Raw genomic sequence first — 15306 nt, 5'->3', positions numbered from 1 at the left:
TTACCAAATATGCTCAACTACAAGTATAATTCGTATTTGATTCTAGCCACATTTTGCCAGATCGCAGAAAACTAGCATCAGGCGCATTATTCAGCTCAAAAATATGTAATAATTGGACTCGTTTGAAATCCAAGCGTCTCTGCGGGCCGCACAACTTTTAATGAAGGGCCGCAGGTTGCCCACCCCTGGTTTACAGCAACCAGTTATGCTAAACGGTTCGCTGATCCCATTTTTAAATTTTACAAAACGTTTGTTGTGAAAATGAAATAGTTTGGAAACCACTGCCCTCGGCATCTAAAGCATTCTATCTATGCGGCCTACTCAAGTGTCAATAAAATATTGGCTGGCCTTCATAAATGTAAACGTTCCTCATCCATGAGCTAAACCTATACAGTAAACACTGTTACATCTCCACGTTCAGTTACGCATGATTAACTTGTCTCATTATTCCCCTGCTATGACGTTACAATCGCCTTGTGCGTAACAGTAAAATTAGAAGGCCTTTGTCTGTATGTTGCAATGATTAGTTCATTTTACTGTACAACGTGGTCGAGTAAGGTGATTTATTACTGCATTAAGTAAATTCGTTTGTGTTGCATTTTTAGAGACGAATAAGGCTAAATTAAATATTGTGACGACTGACTAATTAATCTTCAAGTGAAGGCTGTTTACCGTGATTGTCGGTGAGTGTTTAATTCGATTTGTGACCTAAATTAATTCATGGCTTTATGTGTGACTTATGGCATGCTGTATTTTCCTATAGTGATTGCAGCGATTGTTTCATCGTCTTGCAACTGTTGATACGTGTACTGTACCTGTTGACCTGTGTCGCAAAATAGTTGGTAAGTTAGTCATTGGCATTTTTGTGCGTTGACATATGTCAATGTGTTTCGTTTTCTTGTTTAGAAAACCGTTCCCGTACCCGTTTCGTTCTCAACCCTGTTTCTGTCCGTTCCTGATTGTGTACGACGTTGTGGTTGTTGCCGCTGTTGTCGCTGTGGATTATTACACGTGATTCGGGAAGTGTGATTTGTGTGGGAAAGGGCGGGGCGTGTTTCAACGTGACAAACCCCTTTGTGAGGCTCAGCCTTGCAGGTCGGCCGTTCAGAGTCTACATAAAGAAGTTTTCAACTGTTGCTCGTTAGCTAGGTGAAGAAAAATGATTTCCGACATGATTGAAGAGGATAAGGGTGAACAGCTCGTCAAATTGCAACGTTCATTGCAAGAAGCCTACACCCGAACGAAATGTTTAATGGTCAGTCTCAATAACTTAGTTTCTGTACATACATCGGTGCGAATTACAAATGAAAGATACCGACTTCTTGTGGAGCATATAACTTCAAATTTATCTGAAAATGAAGATCTTGATAAGGATTTGCTAAAGCGATACACTGAAGAGAAGACGGAGTTTGATAGCAGGGTTGCTGAATGGATCGAAAAGGCACAGCCTGCTACGTCCCCACCGCCACAAGTTGGTTCAAAAAAGTCGGCAAAAAGTTGCACTTCTAGTTGCCCTACTTCTGCGAGTACGAGTTCCAGCGTCCGCAGAACTGAAGCACGAATTAAGTTTGAGATGGCTCGCGCAAAACTTCGTCAGGCCAAAGAAAGACAGGAGGAAGAGAATGAGCGACGAAGGAAATTGCGTGATGGAGAACATAAGTTGCGTGATGAAGAACGAAAGTTGCGGGATGAAGAACGTAAGTTGCGGGATGAAGAACGTAAGTTGCGTGATGAGGAACAAAATTTGCGTAATGAAGAACAGAACTTGCGCGAGACAGAGCGCCAGTTGGCTGCCGACGCCGAAATTCGCGAGGTAGAACGTCAAGCCGAATTAGCCGAAATCGAAGCTCGCGGATGGGAAGGTAAATTTGAAGCGGAATTCGTTTGTCCGCCAACCGTTGAGAGGCCTTTTGTACAAACGGTCAACGAATGTCCAAAACCTGTACCGCGTTGTGATAGGCAGGAGCTGCCTAAAGTAAGTCATCAGGCTCCTATCTATGCTACTCCGCAATACGATTGTCAAAATAGGAATAATCCCATAGTAGCGCAGGAACCTCGCTACAGCTCAGATGAACGTTTTCTACCGCGTCCGAAGATAATGTCATTTAACGGCGATCCAATGGAATACTGGACGTTCATTCGCAACTTTGAAGCGCACGTTGCCACTAAAGTTCACTCTGACGATTTGCGTTTGGTTTATCTGCTGCAACATTGTGATGACAAAGTGCGACCGAAAATTGATCACTTGACGAAAAGGCCAGTCGAGGGTTACCGACAGGCACGTCAAAAGCTTTTTCATGAGTACGGACAGCCGCACATTATCGCAAATGCCTGTGAGCAGCATTTGAAGAAGAGTCCTCGCTTGAAAGGAGATCAACCGGAACGACTAATGCAGTTTGCAGATCTGCTGGAAAAATGTCTCACTACACTGGAGGATATTGATGAATATGCCGGTCTTAATTCACTTGACACCATGCTGCAGCTCATTGACAAGTTGCCATATCGCTTGCAGGAAAGATGGATAGAGCGATCAGTCGAAGTTCTACATCGCACTAATCGTGAAGCCGGGTTTAGCCACTTTATTCAGTTTGTTTCGGAGCGTGCTGAGGTGGAAAATTCCCTCTACGGAAGTAGGATTATGGGTTCTAGGCGCGACAAGGATCCTGGTCCACCGATGAGAAAGCCAAGAGCGTCTGCGTACGTTGTGAACCCAGTAGAAGTTCGGCAGCGTCCGGCAGAGAGACCGACTACTTCCGCTACGTGTCTGTTCTGTGGTAAGGCTCACGATTTGTCCAGGTGCTTTGAGTTTAAACGTAAAACGTATTCCGAACGTGTGGAATTTGTCAGTCGTAAGAGATTGTGCTTCAGATGCCTTACTCCAGGTCACCGTGTTAGACGATGTAAAGCGAGAACTGCCTGCGAAGAAAACGACTGTCCGAGTCACTATCACCACACATTGCTGCATAGGCCTGCCCCAGCCGCAAAGCCAGAGTCACCAGCGACACCGGTTGAACCACAAAAGGTCGCTTCATGTTCAGTAGCAACGCCCGGCGAATGCGGTTACGACGACGTGTATCAGTGTGTCGTACCGGTTGAGGTAAAATACGAAGGCCGGAAGGTTTTAACTTACGCATTTTTGGATATCGGCTCTACCGGAACCTTCTGTAACCAAAGGTTGATTAAAGCCCTGGGCATGAAAGGTGAAACTAAGGAGATTGTTTTGCAAACACTGACAGATGAAGCCAAAGAGCATACGGCTGTTTCAGTGAGTTTCTCTGTTTCTCCAGTAGGTGGCGGAGATGATATATTTCTCCCTAAAGTAATAACCGTTGGTGAAATCCCCGTTCGTCCTAATCCGATTCTTAGCAAAGAAGCATTAAGGGGTGCCCCACATTTACGTGACTTGGATTTTCCCTTAATCGAGAAAGGAACTGTAACATTGCTGATTGGTCTGGATAATCCAGACGCCTTGTTCATTGAGGAGATGCGTCGTGGTCCAAAAGGGAAACCGTTTGCTGTCAAGACACCTTTTGGATGGACATTATTTGGCCCTTCACTCCTTCCGTGTGCATCATCGAGGTATCAGGTAAACTTCGTGAAGTCTAGAGACAGCTCTTTACAGAAGCAAATCTCTAGTCTGTGGGAGACAGATTTTGGGAACGAAACTGCTGTTCTAGATTTCCCCACGTCGCGCGAAGACAGAAAGACGTATGGTGTCATGCAAAAGAACGTGAAAATGGTGGAAGGTCACTATGAGCTGCCGTTGCCGTGGAGAGAAAGCTCAGCTTGTTTGCCAGATAACAAGCCAATGGCCGAAAGACGGCTGACGTACTTGAAGCGACGCCTGGAGAAGGATCACTCACTGAAGGAAAAGTACGTGAGCACAATGCAGTCCTACCTCGAGAAAGGGTACGCAAGAGAGATACCTCGAGAAGAAATCGAATCGGTTGATGGTGTTTGCTGGTATTTACCACACCATCCTGTACTTCATCCCCGTAAACCAGACAAGGTTCGTGTAGTTTTTGATTGCGCTGCAAAGCACAAGGGCGTTTCCCTCAATGATGTGCTGATGCAGGGCCCGGATCTCGTAAACAGTTTGGTGGGTGTTTTGACTCGATTTCGCAAAGAGCGGTACGCTTTGGTGGCCGATATAGAATCGATGTTCCACCAGATTCGTGTTACCCCTAAGGACAGGGACGCCTTGCGATTTCTGTGGTGGCCAGGAGGGGATTTGACAAATCAACCAACAGCGCATCAAATGACTGTGCACCTGTTCGGGGCGACTTCATCCCCTAGTTGCGCGAGTTTTTGCTTGAAGCAAACAGCCTTGGATTTTGGTCAAGATTTCAATGCACAAGCGTCTTCGGTCGTCAGAAGAAATTTTTACGTGGACGACTGCCTGACTTCGGTTGCATCTACAGTGGAGGGAATTCAAATGACCAAAGAGATTTCAGATTTGTTGTCACGCGGAGGATTCCACTTGACAAAATGGCTCAGTAATAACCAGAAGATTCTGTCAAAAATTCCTGAAGAAGAGAGGTCAAAGGCAGTGCGAAACAAAAGCTTGAGTGATGACGTCACAGAGAGAGTGCTTGGTGTCCACTGGAACGTGCACGAAGATACGTTTGGATTTAAGGTCAACCTTCCTGAAACGGCGAAGACTCGAAGAGGACTTCTTTCTGCATTGAGTTCACTGTACGACCCTCTTGGATTCGTTGCACCGTGCACGCTTGGAGCCAAATTATTACTCCAAGGTTTGTGCAAACGTGGAGTTGGCTGGGACGACTGCATTTTGGAATCGGAAGCAACACAATGGAGCGAATGGCTTGGGCGTTTACCGAAGCTTCATGACCTGTGTCTTCCTCGTTGTTTTAAGCCCGGTGATTTCGGCGATGTGCAAAGTTGGGAGTTACACCACTTTGCAGATGCTTCCTCCGTGGCCTACGGAGCTGTGTGTTATCTGAGGATAGTCGACGTCGGTTCGCGTGTTCACTGCGTGTTTCTTGTTGGCAAGTGTCGACTAGCGCCGCTGAAAACAGTGTCAATTCCTCGACTGGAACTGACAGCGGCAGTTCTATCCGTGAAGCTAGATGAAATGATGCGACGAGAGCTTGGCTTGCCAGTGCATCGGTCTGTGTTTTGGACAGACTCCACTGCCGTCCTACAGAGCATCAGGAATTCGAAGAAGAGATTCCCTACGTTCGTTGCTAATCGAATTGCAAAGATTGAAAGGCAAAGCGATCCTTCAAGCTGGAGACATGTTCCTTCAAAGCTCAATCCGGCGGACGAGGCGTCACGTGGTTTGACGTCAGAGGCGTTAGTGACGACTGGTTGCGTGGTCCACAGTTTTTGTTGGAGTCTGAGGATCACTGGCCCGTGAGTCCGATTGTTTTACCCGATTTACCTGCTGAGTTCAGTCCCGTAAAAAAGCAGGAAGTCTCCATACATATGGTTGTAGAGAAGCAGACCATTGTTGAGAGGATCATCCATCGGTACTCTTCGTTGCATCGTTTGAAAAAGAGTATCGCATGGCTGCTACGATATAAGAATTTTTTACTGTCGCGTGTTCGGCGTGACAAAGCTGTGGTGGATAATCGTGGATCATTGTCCGTTGAAGAATTAAATGCTGCCGAACTGGAGTTGATTAAATATGTGCAGCGAAAGCATTTCAGCCCTGAGCTTGCTGCGTTGGAGAAGGGATCTCTTTCCAAGACCTCTGTGAAACGTCACATGTTCAAACTAAATCCAATGGTTGTTAACTCCGTGCTTCGAGTTGGTGGTCGACTAGAAAAGGCTTTCATTCCGTACGATGCCAAACATCCGATTCTTCTACCACATTCGTGTCATTTTACTGACTTGGTTATCGAGAGACATCATCGTCTTGTCGGACATTCTGGGATGGGCCACACTTGGTCGTCGCTACGCCAAAGGTTTTGGATACTTAAAGGTGGAGTAGCCGTACGCCGAGTGATTGGGAATTGCCTGTTCTGCAAGAGAAGAAATGCTTCCGCTGGAGTACAGAGGATGGCAGACCTTCCTTCAGCAAGACTGCATCCGGACGAGCCCCCGTTTTCACACGTAGGGGTGGATTATTTCGGTCCCTTTCCAGTTAAGCAGGGACGGAGCATCGTGAAACGGTACGGGGCAGTGTTTACCTGCCTATCAATTCGAGCTGTCCATATCGAAGTTGCCCACAGCCTATCTACAGACTCGTTCATCGACGCGCTTCGTCGCTTCATTGGTCGGCGTGGGAATCCTGTAAATATATATTCCGACAATGGGACGAACTTTGTCGGTGCAGAACGGATACTGAGAGAATCACTGCAGTCTTGGAACCAAGTTCACATTGAGGAGTACCTGAAACAAAGCGGAATTCGTTGGTCGTTCAATCCCCCGACAGCCAGTCATATGGGAGGTGCGTGAGAACGAATGGTGCGCTCCATCCGGCGAATTCTGACGTCTCTGATGACACAGCAAGTTGTTTCCGACGAAACATTGTCAACGTTTTTTGTTGAGGTTGAGTCAATACTCAACTCGCGTCCTCTTATTCCTGTCACCTTTGATCCCCGCGATGATGAGCCGATCACACCCAATCATCTCCTGCTCATGAGATGCAACTCGAATTTGCCTCCTGGCTTGTTCGACAAAAAGGACTGTTACGTGCGGCGCCGTTGGGCGCAAGTGCAGTACTTGGCGAATCAATTTTGGATCCGCTGGGTTCGCGAATATCTACCGAACATCATTTCCAGGCAGAAGTGGTTCCAGAAGAGGAGAGATCTCCAGATCAACGATGTGGTTCTCGTCGTGGATGATTCACAGCCACGCTCCAAGTGGTTGATGGGTCGCGTTGCGGATACATTTCCCGATAAAACGGGAACTGTACGCTCGGTGCTTGTGCAAACGCGATACAATCGTGTCAAACGACCGATTGCAAAACTTTGCTTGATTGTCGCCGCTGAAAGTGATGCTTAGTGTGCTGTTTTGTTTATTGAATTTCGTTGAACGTTCGATGTTTGTTTGTGTGTGAAATGTATTTACCCGGGTCATACATTTAGGTGGGGGTATGTTACATCTCCACGTTCAGTTACGCATGATTAACTTGTCTCATTATTCCCCTGCTATGACGTTACAATCGCCATGTGCGTAACAGTAAAATTAGAAGGCCTTTGTCTGTATGTTGCAATGATTAGTTCATTTTACTGTACAACGTGGTCGAGTAAGGTGATTTATTACTGCATTAAGTAAATTCGTTTGTGTTGCATTTTTAGAGACGAATAAGGCTAAATTAAATATTGTGACGACTGACTAATTAATCTTCAAGTGAAGGCTGTTTACCGTGATTGTCGGTGAGTGTTTAATTCGATTTGTGACCTAAATTAATTCATGGCTTTATGTGTGACTTATGGCATGCTGTATTTTCCTATAGTGATTGCAGCGATTGTTTCATCGTCTTGCAACTGTTGATACGTGTACTGTACCTGTTGACCTGTGTCGCAAAATAGTTGGTAAGTTAGTCATTGGCATTTTTGTGCGTTGACATATGTCAATGTGTTTCGTTTTCTTGTTTAGAAAACCGTTCCCGTACCCGTTTCGTTCTCAACCCTGTTTCTGTCCGTTCCTGATTGTGTACGACGTTGTGGTTGTTGCCGCTGTTGTCGCTGTGGATTATTACACGTGATTCGGGAAGTGTGATTTGTGTGGGAAAGGGCGGGGCGTGTTTCAACGTGACAAACCCCTTTGTGAGGCTCAGCCTTGCAGGTCGGCCGTTCAGAGTCTACAAACACAAAGAACTGAACGGATTCTGAAGTTTACGCTTTGATGATCCGACTAAGTTTGCATTATTTCGTCATAATTATGTGTCACAAAGGTTGAATTTTTTGAACTTAGTCGTAGTCATATAATGGGTGTGAGTTAAAGTTTCATCAATTTTATTTTGTTGAACACGCGAGATATCAATATTTTTTTCGTTTGCTAATGATTCCGCGGGCCACGGAAAACTGTCTCGGGGGCCGCGTGTTGGAGACCCCTGCTCTACCGTGAGCATATTTCCAAAATGTTTCCGAATTCGAACCACAGGGCTTTTTAAGCGAATCACAAAGGCGGGTTTTCCCGGGTCATGTGACTTTTTCACCAATCAGCGTAGTCGACTCATTGAACCAATCAGAAGACAGCTTGCGTAGTAACCAGTCAATCTGCCTTGAGTTACTATGTTTGGACCAGAGAGAAGCCAGCGCCCAATCGCTTCACGCTAAAACTAAAAAAGATGCGATACTGAAATTTGCACACAATATTCTACGCTTTTAAAGCTTTTCAGCGCACAAACTTTCAAAAAAAAAATATTTTTCAGTTATTAATACGCGTATTTTGAAATTAATATGAAAAGCCCTGTGAAATTTACATATGTTATTCTCTACAACTATACCTTTAAAATGAGCCATCACTCGAGCTTCTAGCAAATCAGAATCGGCACCTAATACGCATATGAAAAGTCATAACCGACAACCCAAAACCGAGAAGCTCGAGTGATGGCTCATTTTAAAGGTATAGTTGTAGAGAATAACATATGTAAATTTCACAGGGCAGCGGTGAATTTTAGGGCCAGCGCACATCGCATATTGTTTGGGTGGAATTTGGATATTATTTATGAATTATTAACCGCGAATTTGGCAAAGCCAACTTGTTGCTAGAAGCTCGAGTGATGGCTTATTTTAAAGGTATGAATGTAAGGAGTATCATTTGTCAATTTCAAAGAGCTGCGTTAAATTTTTAAGGCCAGCGCACATCGAATATGATTTTGGTGAATATGGCATATTGTTATTAATATTTGGACACGATTCCGATTTGCTAGAACATTGTGTTTGGGCTTATTTTGAAGCTTGTGTTCAGGAGAAAACTTTGCAATACATTATATGGAGCACCCTTGGCGTTATGACGTTCATATCGTTGAATATTAATTTCAAAATACACGTATTAATAACTGAAAAATATTTTTTTTTCGAAAGTTTGTGCGCTGAAAAGCTTTAAAAGCGTAGAATATTGTGTGCAAATTTCAGTATCGCATCTTTTTTAGTTTTAGCGTAAAGCGATTGGGCGCTGGCTTCTCTCTGGTTTTGTTTGGGTAGATACTTTAACACCAAAAACTTGCGGCACTGGAGTCCGGTTCACTTTAGGTCAAATGACAAATAGGTTATGATAATTTATAATTGTTGTTTAAACCGCTAGAATGCGACTATTGCTCTAGTGTAGTGGAAGAAACAATGCCGCATCCGCATGATTTTTGGGTTCAAATCCCGTTTAATTTTTATCTTTTTTTTGCAGACTTGTAGAAATTTCGGCGATTAGGGCTATTCGGGTCAGGTGAAGGTTTAAAATCATAAATAACGTTAAAAACAAGCATTTTCAAACATTTGACCTGACGTTACCTTCTTGACCTAAAGTGAACCGGACTCCAGTGCCGCTAGTTTTTGGTGTTAAAGTATCTACCCTATGTTTGAAAGTTAAGGTTTTGCGTGGTTTTATAATTGTATTACTAAAATAAAACCATTTTAAACGGCATTTTTGATAATTAATCACAAGGTTTTTTGTAAACAATTATCTGATATTGTTAAGTGGATTCCATGCAGCAAATTGTGGAACTTGAAGGAAAATTAATCACAAAAGGAAATAAAGAAATGGTTTTTAGTCTTTTTGTGTAGTTTCTAATACTAGCTGGAATGTATGCAAAACATTTTTCAACCCTAAAATATTTTTGGGAAACCTTTAAATGCTTTTGTTAGTGCTTTTATCAAATTCAACACTTTGTGTCCTGTGTCTATGGATGTTAAGATCAAACTTTACACCAAGTCAACTAAATATCAGTTAAGTTGGTTTCTACTCATCCATGTATGGCAGTTAACCACAATCACTTGCTTAAAGCTGCCGGAAACCTTGGTTGGCTAAAGATCAGTGAATCTAAAAAAAATATTTTCTTTATATATTTTTGGCAATGATAGTTAGTGTCTCAAGCATTACAAAGTTCAAACCCATGAGACCAAGTTGCTTGTTACAGATGGAATAAGTGCAGCAGTCACTAACAACTGCCATAATCCAAAACCCTGCTCTGTGTAATATCTCTGGGATCAGTGGCGTAAATGTAACTTTGTGGCATAAAGTGGTATAAATTTGTTTTGTGGTCTACAGAAGTATGCCGATAAATCTGAGGCTAAGATCTGCCTTGAGCAAAAGGATTTTATGTTCATGCCATTGTAAGTCCGATCATGGAAAGAATCCACAAAATGATGTTACAATCTTCTGAGATGGTGTTTGTGGCTTCTACAACCAATCTGGACCAGACTAATGCCTCACTTACAGTCCTGTTATGTGGTAGTCCAATTGGGGATGTATCAGGAATCAGCACCTCAGAAGCATATGTATGTAGACGTTGCATTGGGTCAGGAGCAGGCACCATCTGTGGAATTCTTTAGTGATTTGGCCACCACACATCTACACAAGGTCATGGTGACTGTTCAAATGCCATGGAAATCAATCCACCCACTTCATTGTCTGATAGCATTGCTGGACCCTCATAAACATAAACCAGTGACTGAATGTCCAGACTACACTGCAGAGAACTTTTCTTAAATTTAGTAGTGTTCTGAGCTTATAAAGACCAAGCACTCTAGTGACTTTCATTAAAACAAAACTTATGAAGCATTGAATGAAGCATGAAGCAATGAAGCATCAGAAAGGTTTAAGAACTCTATCTCTTCTGCTCATTTCGTTGCACAAATAAGATCAGCACTTCATTCATCTGGAAGAAACTCAATTGGCAACCGCAATGCTGGGAGCAAAATGCATTGTTTTTTTAGGACTGACATTAAAATGATATATTTTCTTGGTATGGTTGGTACAAAAATTCATTTCCTTTCGTGTTTTACTTTTTTTCTGCAGCTTTTCTATGTATTTTTGTAAAAATTGTTAAATGGTCTGGGATAAAATTTTTACAGCTGGTAGATATCATGTTGCTTACTATTTACCTAATTTGGTTTGTAGATTGGGGCAATTGGTTTTTGATTAATTTATTGGATTGTAGGTTGGGCTATTTGCTATTCCAGAACCTGCATGGATGCATAATCATATTTGTTGTTTAACAATTAGAATTTACTTTTCCATGCTCCAAAGTGATTACCTATAGCTTATGGTGCCTTAAGCCACTAGAGCTCAGACTTGTATGTGTGGAATCAAGGAAGGGCAGTTGCGCTGCCAAAACAAATAAAACCTTGAGAAGGGATGGACAACAGGAAAAAGTAGGGCAGATCAGAGACATCAAGCACTCCAAGTTAAATAGCATTTGCTTGACAATTAGCTATAACTAAAGTTATTGTACTGGTAAACATATCGACTATCTTGGAGAATGTTATACCAATAGATTATTAATGGATCTACTTTATAGAACTGTGTTGACTGATTATTTTTAATTGTGGTTACTGCATGCATAATAAACAAACTTTTGGAGGACTGTTGAAATGAGTGATATAGTGTTTCAATTTAGGTACAACTGTTTTGTTCCAAATAAAGAGTTGCAAATAAATAAACTAATGTAAACTATGAAGGAAAATAAATAGCCTGTGTAGCAAGGTCAAAGACAAACTAATTTAACTTGCTGACATATATGACTGGTAATATAGAGTGAAAGGGTGTTTTGTTTCATACAAGTGATTATAAATGAATAAAAAAAACTGGTGTAAACAAGAAAAAAAAATAACTGAGAAAAAGCTGCTCACATCTGGTGAGATAAGGAAAAAAAAAATTTGACACTGCTGCATAGCTGTTTTTAGGTGGTAGCTATTCTGTACAACATATTTTTGGGACTATTATCATTTCAATGTCACAAGAAAAACAATAAATTTGCTAGCACAAGTAAATCTTCTCATAATTTACTTTATACTGTAGTAGTTTTTTTTAATCCTGCATTTGCTCTCAAGCACACTACTTCAATTTGCTATTTAAGATCGCTTGTGTTTTATTGTAAACTTACGACAAAATTCCAGCATGCACAATAAAAATAACATATACATTAGTGGCACAGAACAACATTCAAAACTGAAAATACTGGGAGTTGTTTGGAACAACTATGCAAATGGCGTGCCCAGTGTACACTTATGTTAGAACTGCACTGTGTACAACTATAAACCATTCATCTCTGTAGGTTAGGAACAGTTTGTTGATCCCAAGGTATGGCATGCATAATGTGTTTAATTGCGTTGATCATAGGTGCCTGCACTAGAGACAATGAGGCATAACACACTGTTTTTATGCCATGCAAACTTGCCTGCATGCAGTGCTCATCATATACAAAGTAAAATTTTAACATTGATTGATTGAAGGGGTTGCGTTGCTACCCTAAACAAACACATAGCATTAATAATAGAAAATATTTTGCACAAAAGCTATTTCAGACTTAATAAAAAGTATGAGTGTATAATCTAACATTAATGAAGCATATATTGCACAAAAGTGATTTTACACTCAATAAAAATGATGTGTGTATAATTTACTATATCAATCAATCAATCAATGCACAGGACTTGACGTCCTCTCGCTTTGATGGACACAAGGTTCTTTCTTCTGATCGCTTCCCTCTCTAGTGTCAGAAGAGGAACTCCACACTCTTGTCTGATGGCGTCTGTCCATCTCTTTGGTGGGCGTCCTCTTCTTCTAGCTTTACCAAAGTCTTGCTTGTAGGTGGAATTTATAAGTTCACTGCTTCGGGCGACATGCCCGAACCATCGAAGTCTCCTCGCCGACACAACATCTTCTATGGTCTCGGTCATGCCCAGCGTCTTTCGAATGTGCTCATTGCTGAGTCTGTCCCTCCGTGTCCTTCTTAGGATTGTTCTGAGGCATTTCATTTCAAACACCAGCAGAGCTCTTATCTCCTGTTCTCTGAGAGTCCACGACTCAGAACCGTACGTCGCTATAGGAAGGATTAAAGCCCTATATAACCTCAGTTTTAGGGTTCTGGACATGTCTCTAGAGGTCCAGATGTTACTCCTTAGACGACCAAACGCCTGTGACGCCATGGATATTCTGTGTTGGACGTCAGAGGCACAGTTAGGGATCAAACTGCCGAGGAACTTGAACTCTCTTACTTTTGGGACTATGCGTTCGTTTATTGTGATGTCTTCGTGTTCTTCTGGAGACATGATTGCGCATTTCGAAGGGTTTATCTTCATTTACTATATATAACCTAATAAACATTACCTTCAGTTCAAACATCCAAAATGCATCAGTCTTCACTGTGTTCTGACTTGTAAAAACGTTTTTTTTAATCAAAACTGACATAAAACTTGCAACGTCGACAATATTGAAGTCAAAGTAACCGCTTAGCAACCTAGACGTGACGTAACGGCAACCCGCAGATTTCCGCTGCTGTGATTGGCTGAAAAAGCCCTGTGGTTCGAATTCGGAAACATTTTGGAAATATGCCCACCGTGACTCGGACATAGCGCCGTTGCTCAATGAAGCATCGGCCGTTTCAATATCGTAGTTTTGTCTGTGATGTCACAAACCGCCCTTAGATCAAGTGAATACTATTCAGGTGAAATCAAATAATGTATAAAACATACAATCAAAGCATAGAATACTAAAGCCAAAGCATAATTATTAAATAAAAAGGTTTTGGTATTCTATGATCAAAGTATGTGTTTTATACAGACTTTGGGTAAAATGAATACCACGTGTTGTGGAGTAGTGGTAATAGTTAAAATGAGTTTTGGCTTAAGATTTCGTTTGATTTAGGTGTATAAATTAGTGACCCAGCGAAGTTTCGGTATAGGCTGAAACATTTCGGCCGAATATGCCCTTTTCCGATGTTTCGGTTCGGCCCGAACTTTTTTAAAAATTCGGCCAAAACCGTACTTTTGATTGCATGTAATTAATGCCTAACCAGGGCATAGAATTTATCCCAGGGATGGGGAACCTGCGGCCTTTTAGGGCACCAAGTGCGGTCTTCGGTGTCAAAATACATTTTTAGGATGTTGATATTACAGACTGCACAAGGCGTTGGAAAAAAGACAGAAACGTATTTTTTGACATTTTTTTCCACATTACTATTTGATTAGTGATACGGCAGCGGTTTTCACACTAGAGCCAATGGTTCCATAGCGGTACTGTAGTGTTTACAATTAGTATTAAACGATCTCTATGTTAACAGTATATCACGTGACCGTATTGACCACGCCGTTTCATTCGATGAGCGCGAGCAATAGTGAAAGCATATAAACAAACACTTTGTGTTATGTCTAGTCTCTGACAAAGCACTAGGCAGCGGAACACTAAAGGTACACAAAGCGATTTCTGTAGGACTACCAAGAGCAGGGTTGCCAGATAAAAAATGATGAAAGGTGCCAAAAACTCCTAAAAAAGCGCCAACCACAACAAAAAAGAGCCAAACAAAAAACGTTTAACGCCAAAAATACCGCCAACCATTTTTTACAAAACTAGCAGGAGAACGTATATTATACAGTTGTATAAGTCACTTTATTAGCCGAGCTGTACAAATTTGGTCAGTAGAAAAAATTGGTTTGGATGAGCGGGAACATTTGCCTGTGTAGTGTGTACCGTAACAAATTACTGGAAACTATTTCCCGGGCCAGTACTGGAAAAGAACTATAAGTTCCAAAACCAACATTACCTGAATGTAAAATGTTGCGTTGTTTCATTTAATTAACAAATATTTACAAAAGTATTATATGGTGCCCCATGAAATCAAAACAAACTATTGGCGATTGTACGTTTAGCCGTAAACAACAGTACGCACCTATTGCCTATGCAGGGGCCAAGGCTTTCTCTTTTCACTCGAACATTTACTTGGCGAATAAAAATCCACCCATTTACTGAACCTGATTTTTTATAACGTAACTTAGGGTTTCAAGATCAAGATTGTTACTACCATATTTAGCGTAATACAATTTAGTGAAAGTAAAGTCCATGCAATATGCCAGATAACATTGGTTTGGCTTGAATTCTTACAATAGCTTAATTAGAAGTGGTTTTCCACTTTCATGCACTTTCGCTTACTGTGGTAAGCTGGTTTCAACTTTTAAATAACAATATTAAACATTAAAAACTTTTTAACTTCGATGCGACACTCACTGTATGTCACTCCCGACACAAACATTCGGATTCCCATCATATTTTCTAATGTCTATTTAGAGACTACAATTGTATTTGTTGGCTAGACAGGAGCATTCATGACGTAGATATAGTCATTCAATGAAATATACGGTGGCCCAGAAGTGCAAAACAGAAAACTCGTGACACACG

General features: G+C 41.7%; 3 protein-coding genes and 1 long non-coding RNA gene across 7 annotated transcripts; 3 read left to right on the top strand and 1 right to left on the bottom strand.

Annotated features, from left to right (window-relative positions):
• Positions 1–476: 476 nt before the first annotated feature.
• On the top strand, positions 477–7692 carry LOC145233251 (uncharacterized). 4 transcript variants are annotated; one of them, XR_013861053.1, is made up of 2 exons: positions 477–7346; positions 7427–7692. XR_013861053.1 is itself a non-coding variant. In XM_080097960.1 (2 exons), exon 2 carries the CDS (start codon positions 1160–1162, stop codon positions 5378–5380), a length of 4221 nt encoding a protein of 1406 aa, XP_079954086.1. In that variant the 5' UTR covers positions 477–683; positions 764–1159; the 3' UTR covers positions 5381–7692. The 4 variants fall into 4 exon arrangements, 2 of the variants coding, with proteins under 2 accessions (XP_079954086.1, XP_079954073.1); XR_013861052.1 differs by having other exon boundaries at positions 477–7505; positions 7570–7692; XM_080097960.1 differs by having other exon boundaries at positions 477–683; positions 764–7692.
• On the top strand, positions 5449–6423 carry LOC145208480 (uncharacterized). Its single transcript, XM_080078957.1, has one exon. It carries the CDS (start codon positions 5449–5451, stop codon positions 6421–6423), a length of 975 nt encoding a protein of 324 aa, XP_079935083.1.
• LOC145208344 (uncharacterized) lies at positions 6430–6972 on the top strand. Its single transcript, XM_080078905.1, has one exon. The coding sequence runs from the start codon at positions 6430–6432 to the stop codon at positions 6970–6972; it is 543 nt and encodes a 180-aa protein (XP_079935031.1).
• A 4291-nt stretch (positions 7693–11983) lies between the features above and the next one.
• On the bottom strand, positions 11984–13473 carry LOC145231114 (uncharacterized). The gene is made up of 2 exons (XR_013860778.1): positions 13243–13473; positions 11984–12381 (listed from the first exon to the last, which is right to left on the bottom strand). It is a non-coding gene; the product is annotated as an uncharacterized LOC145231114 (long non-coding RNA).
• Positions 13474–15306: the final 1833 nt, after the last annotated feature.

Source organism: Phallusia mammillata, chromosome 1 (genome assembly GCF_965637545.1).
Source record: "Phallusia mammillata chromosome 1, kaPhaMamm4.hap1.1, whole genome shotgun sequence".
Classification (NCBI taxonomy): Eukaryota; Metazoa; Chordata; class Ascidiacea; order Phlebobranchia; family Ascidiidae; genus Phallusia; species Phallusia mammillata.
This window is presented reverse-complemented; position numbering and strand designations above follow the sequence as displayed.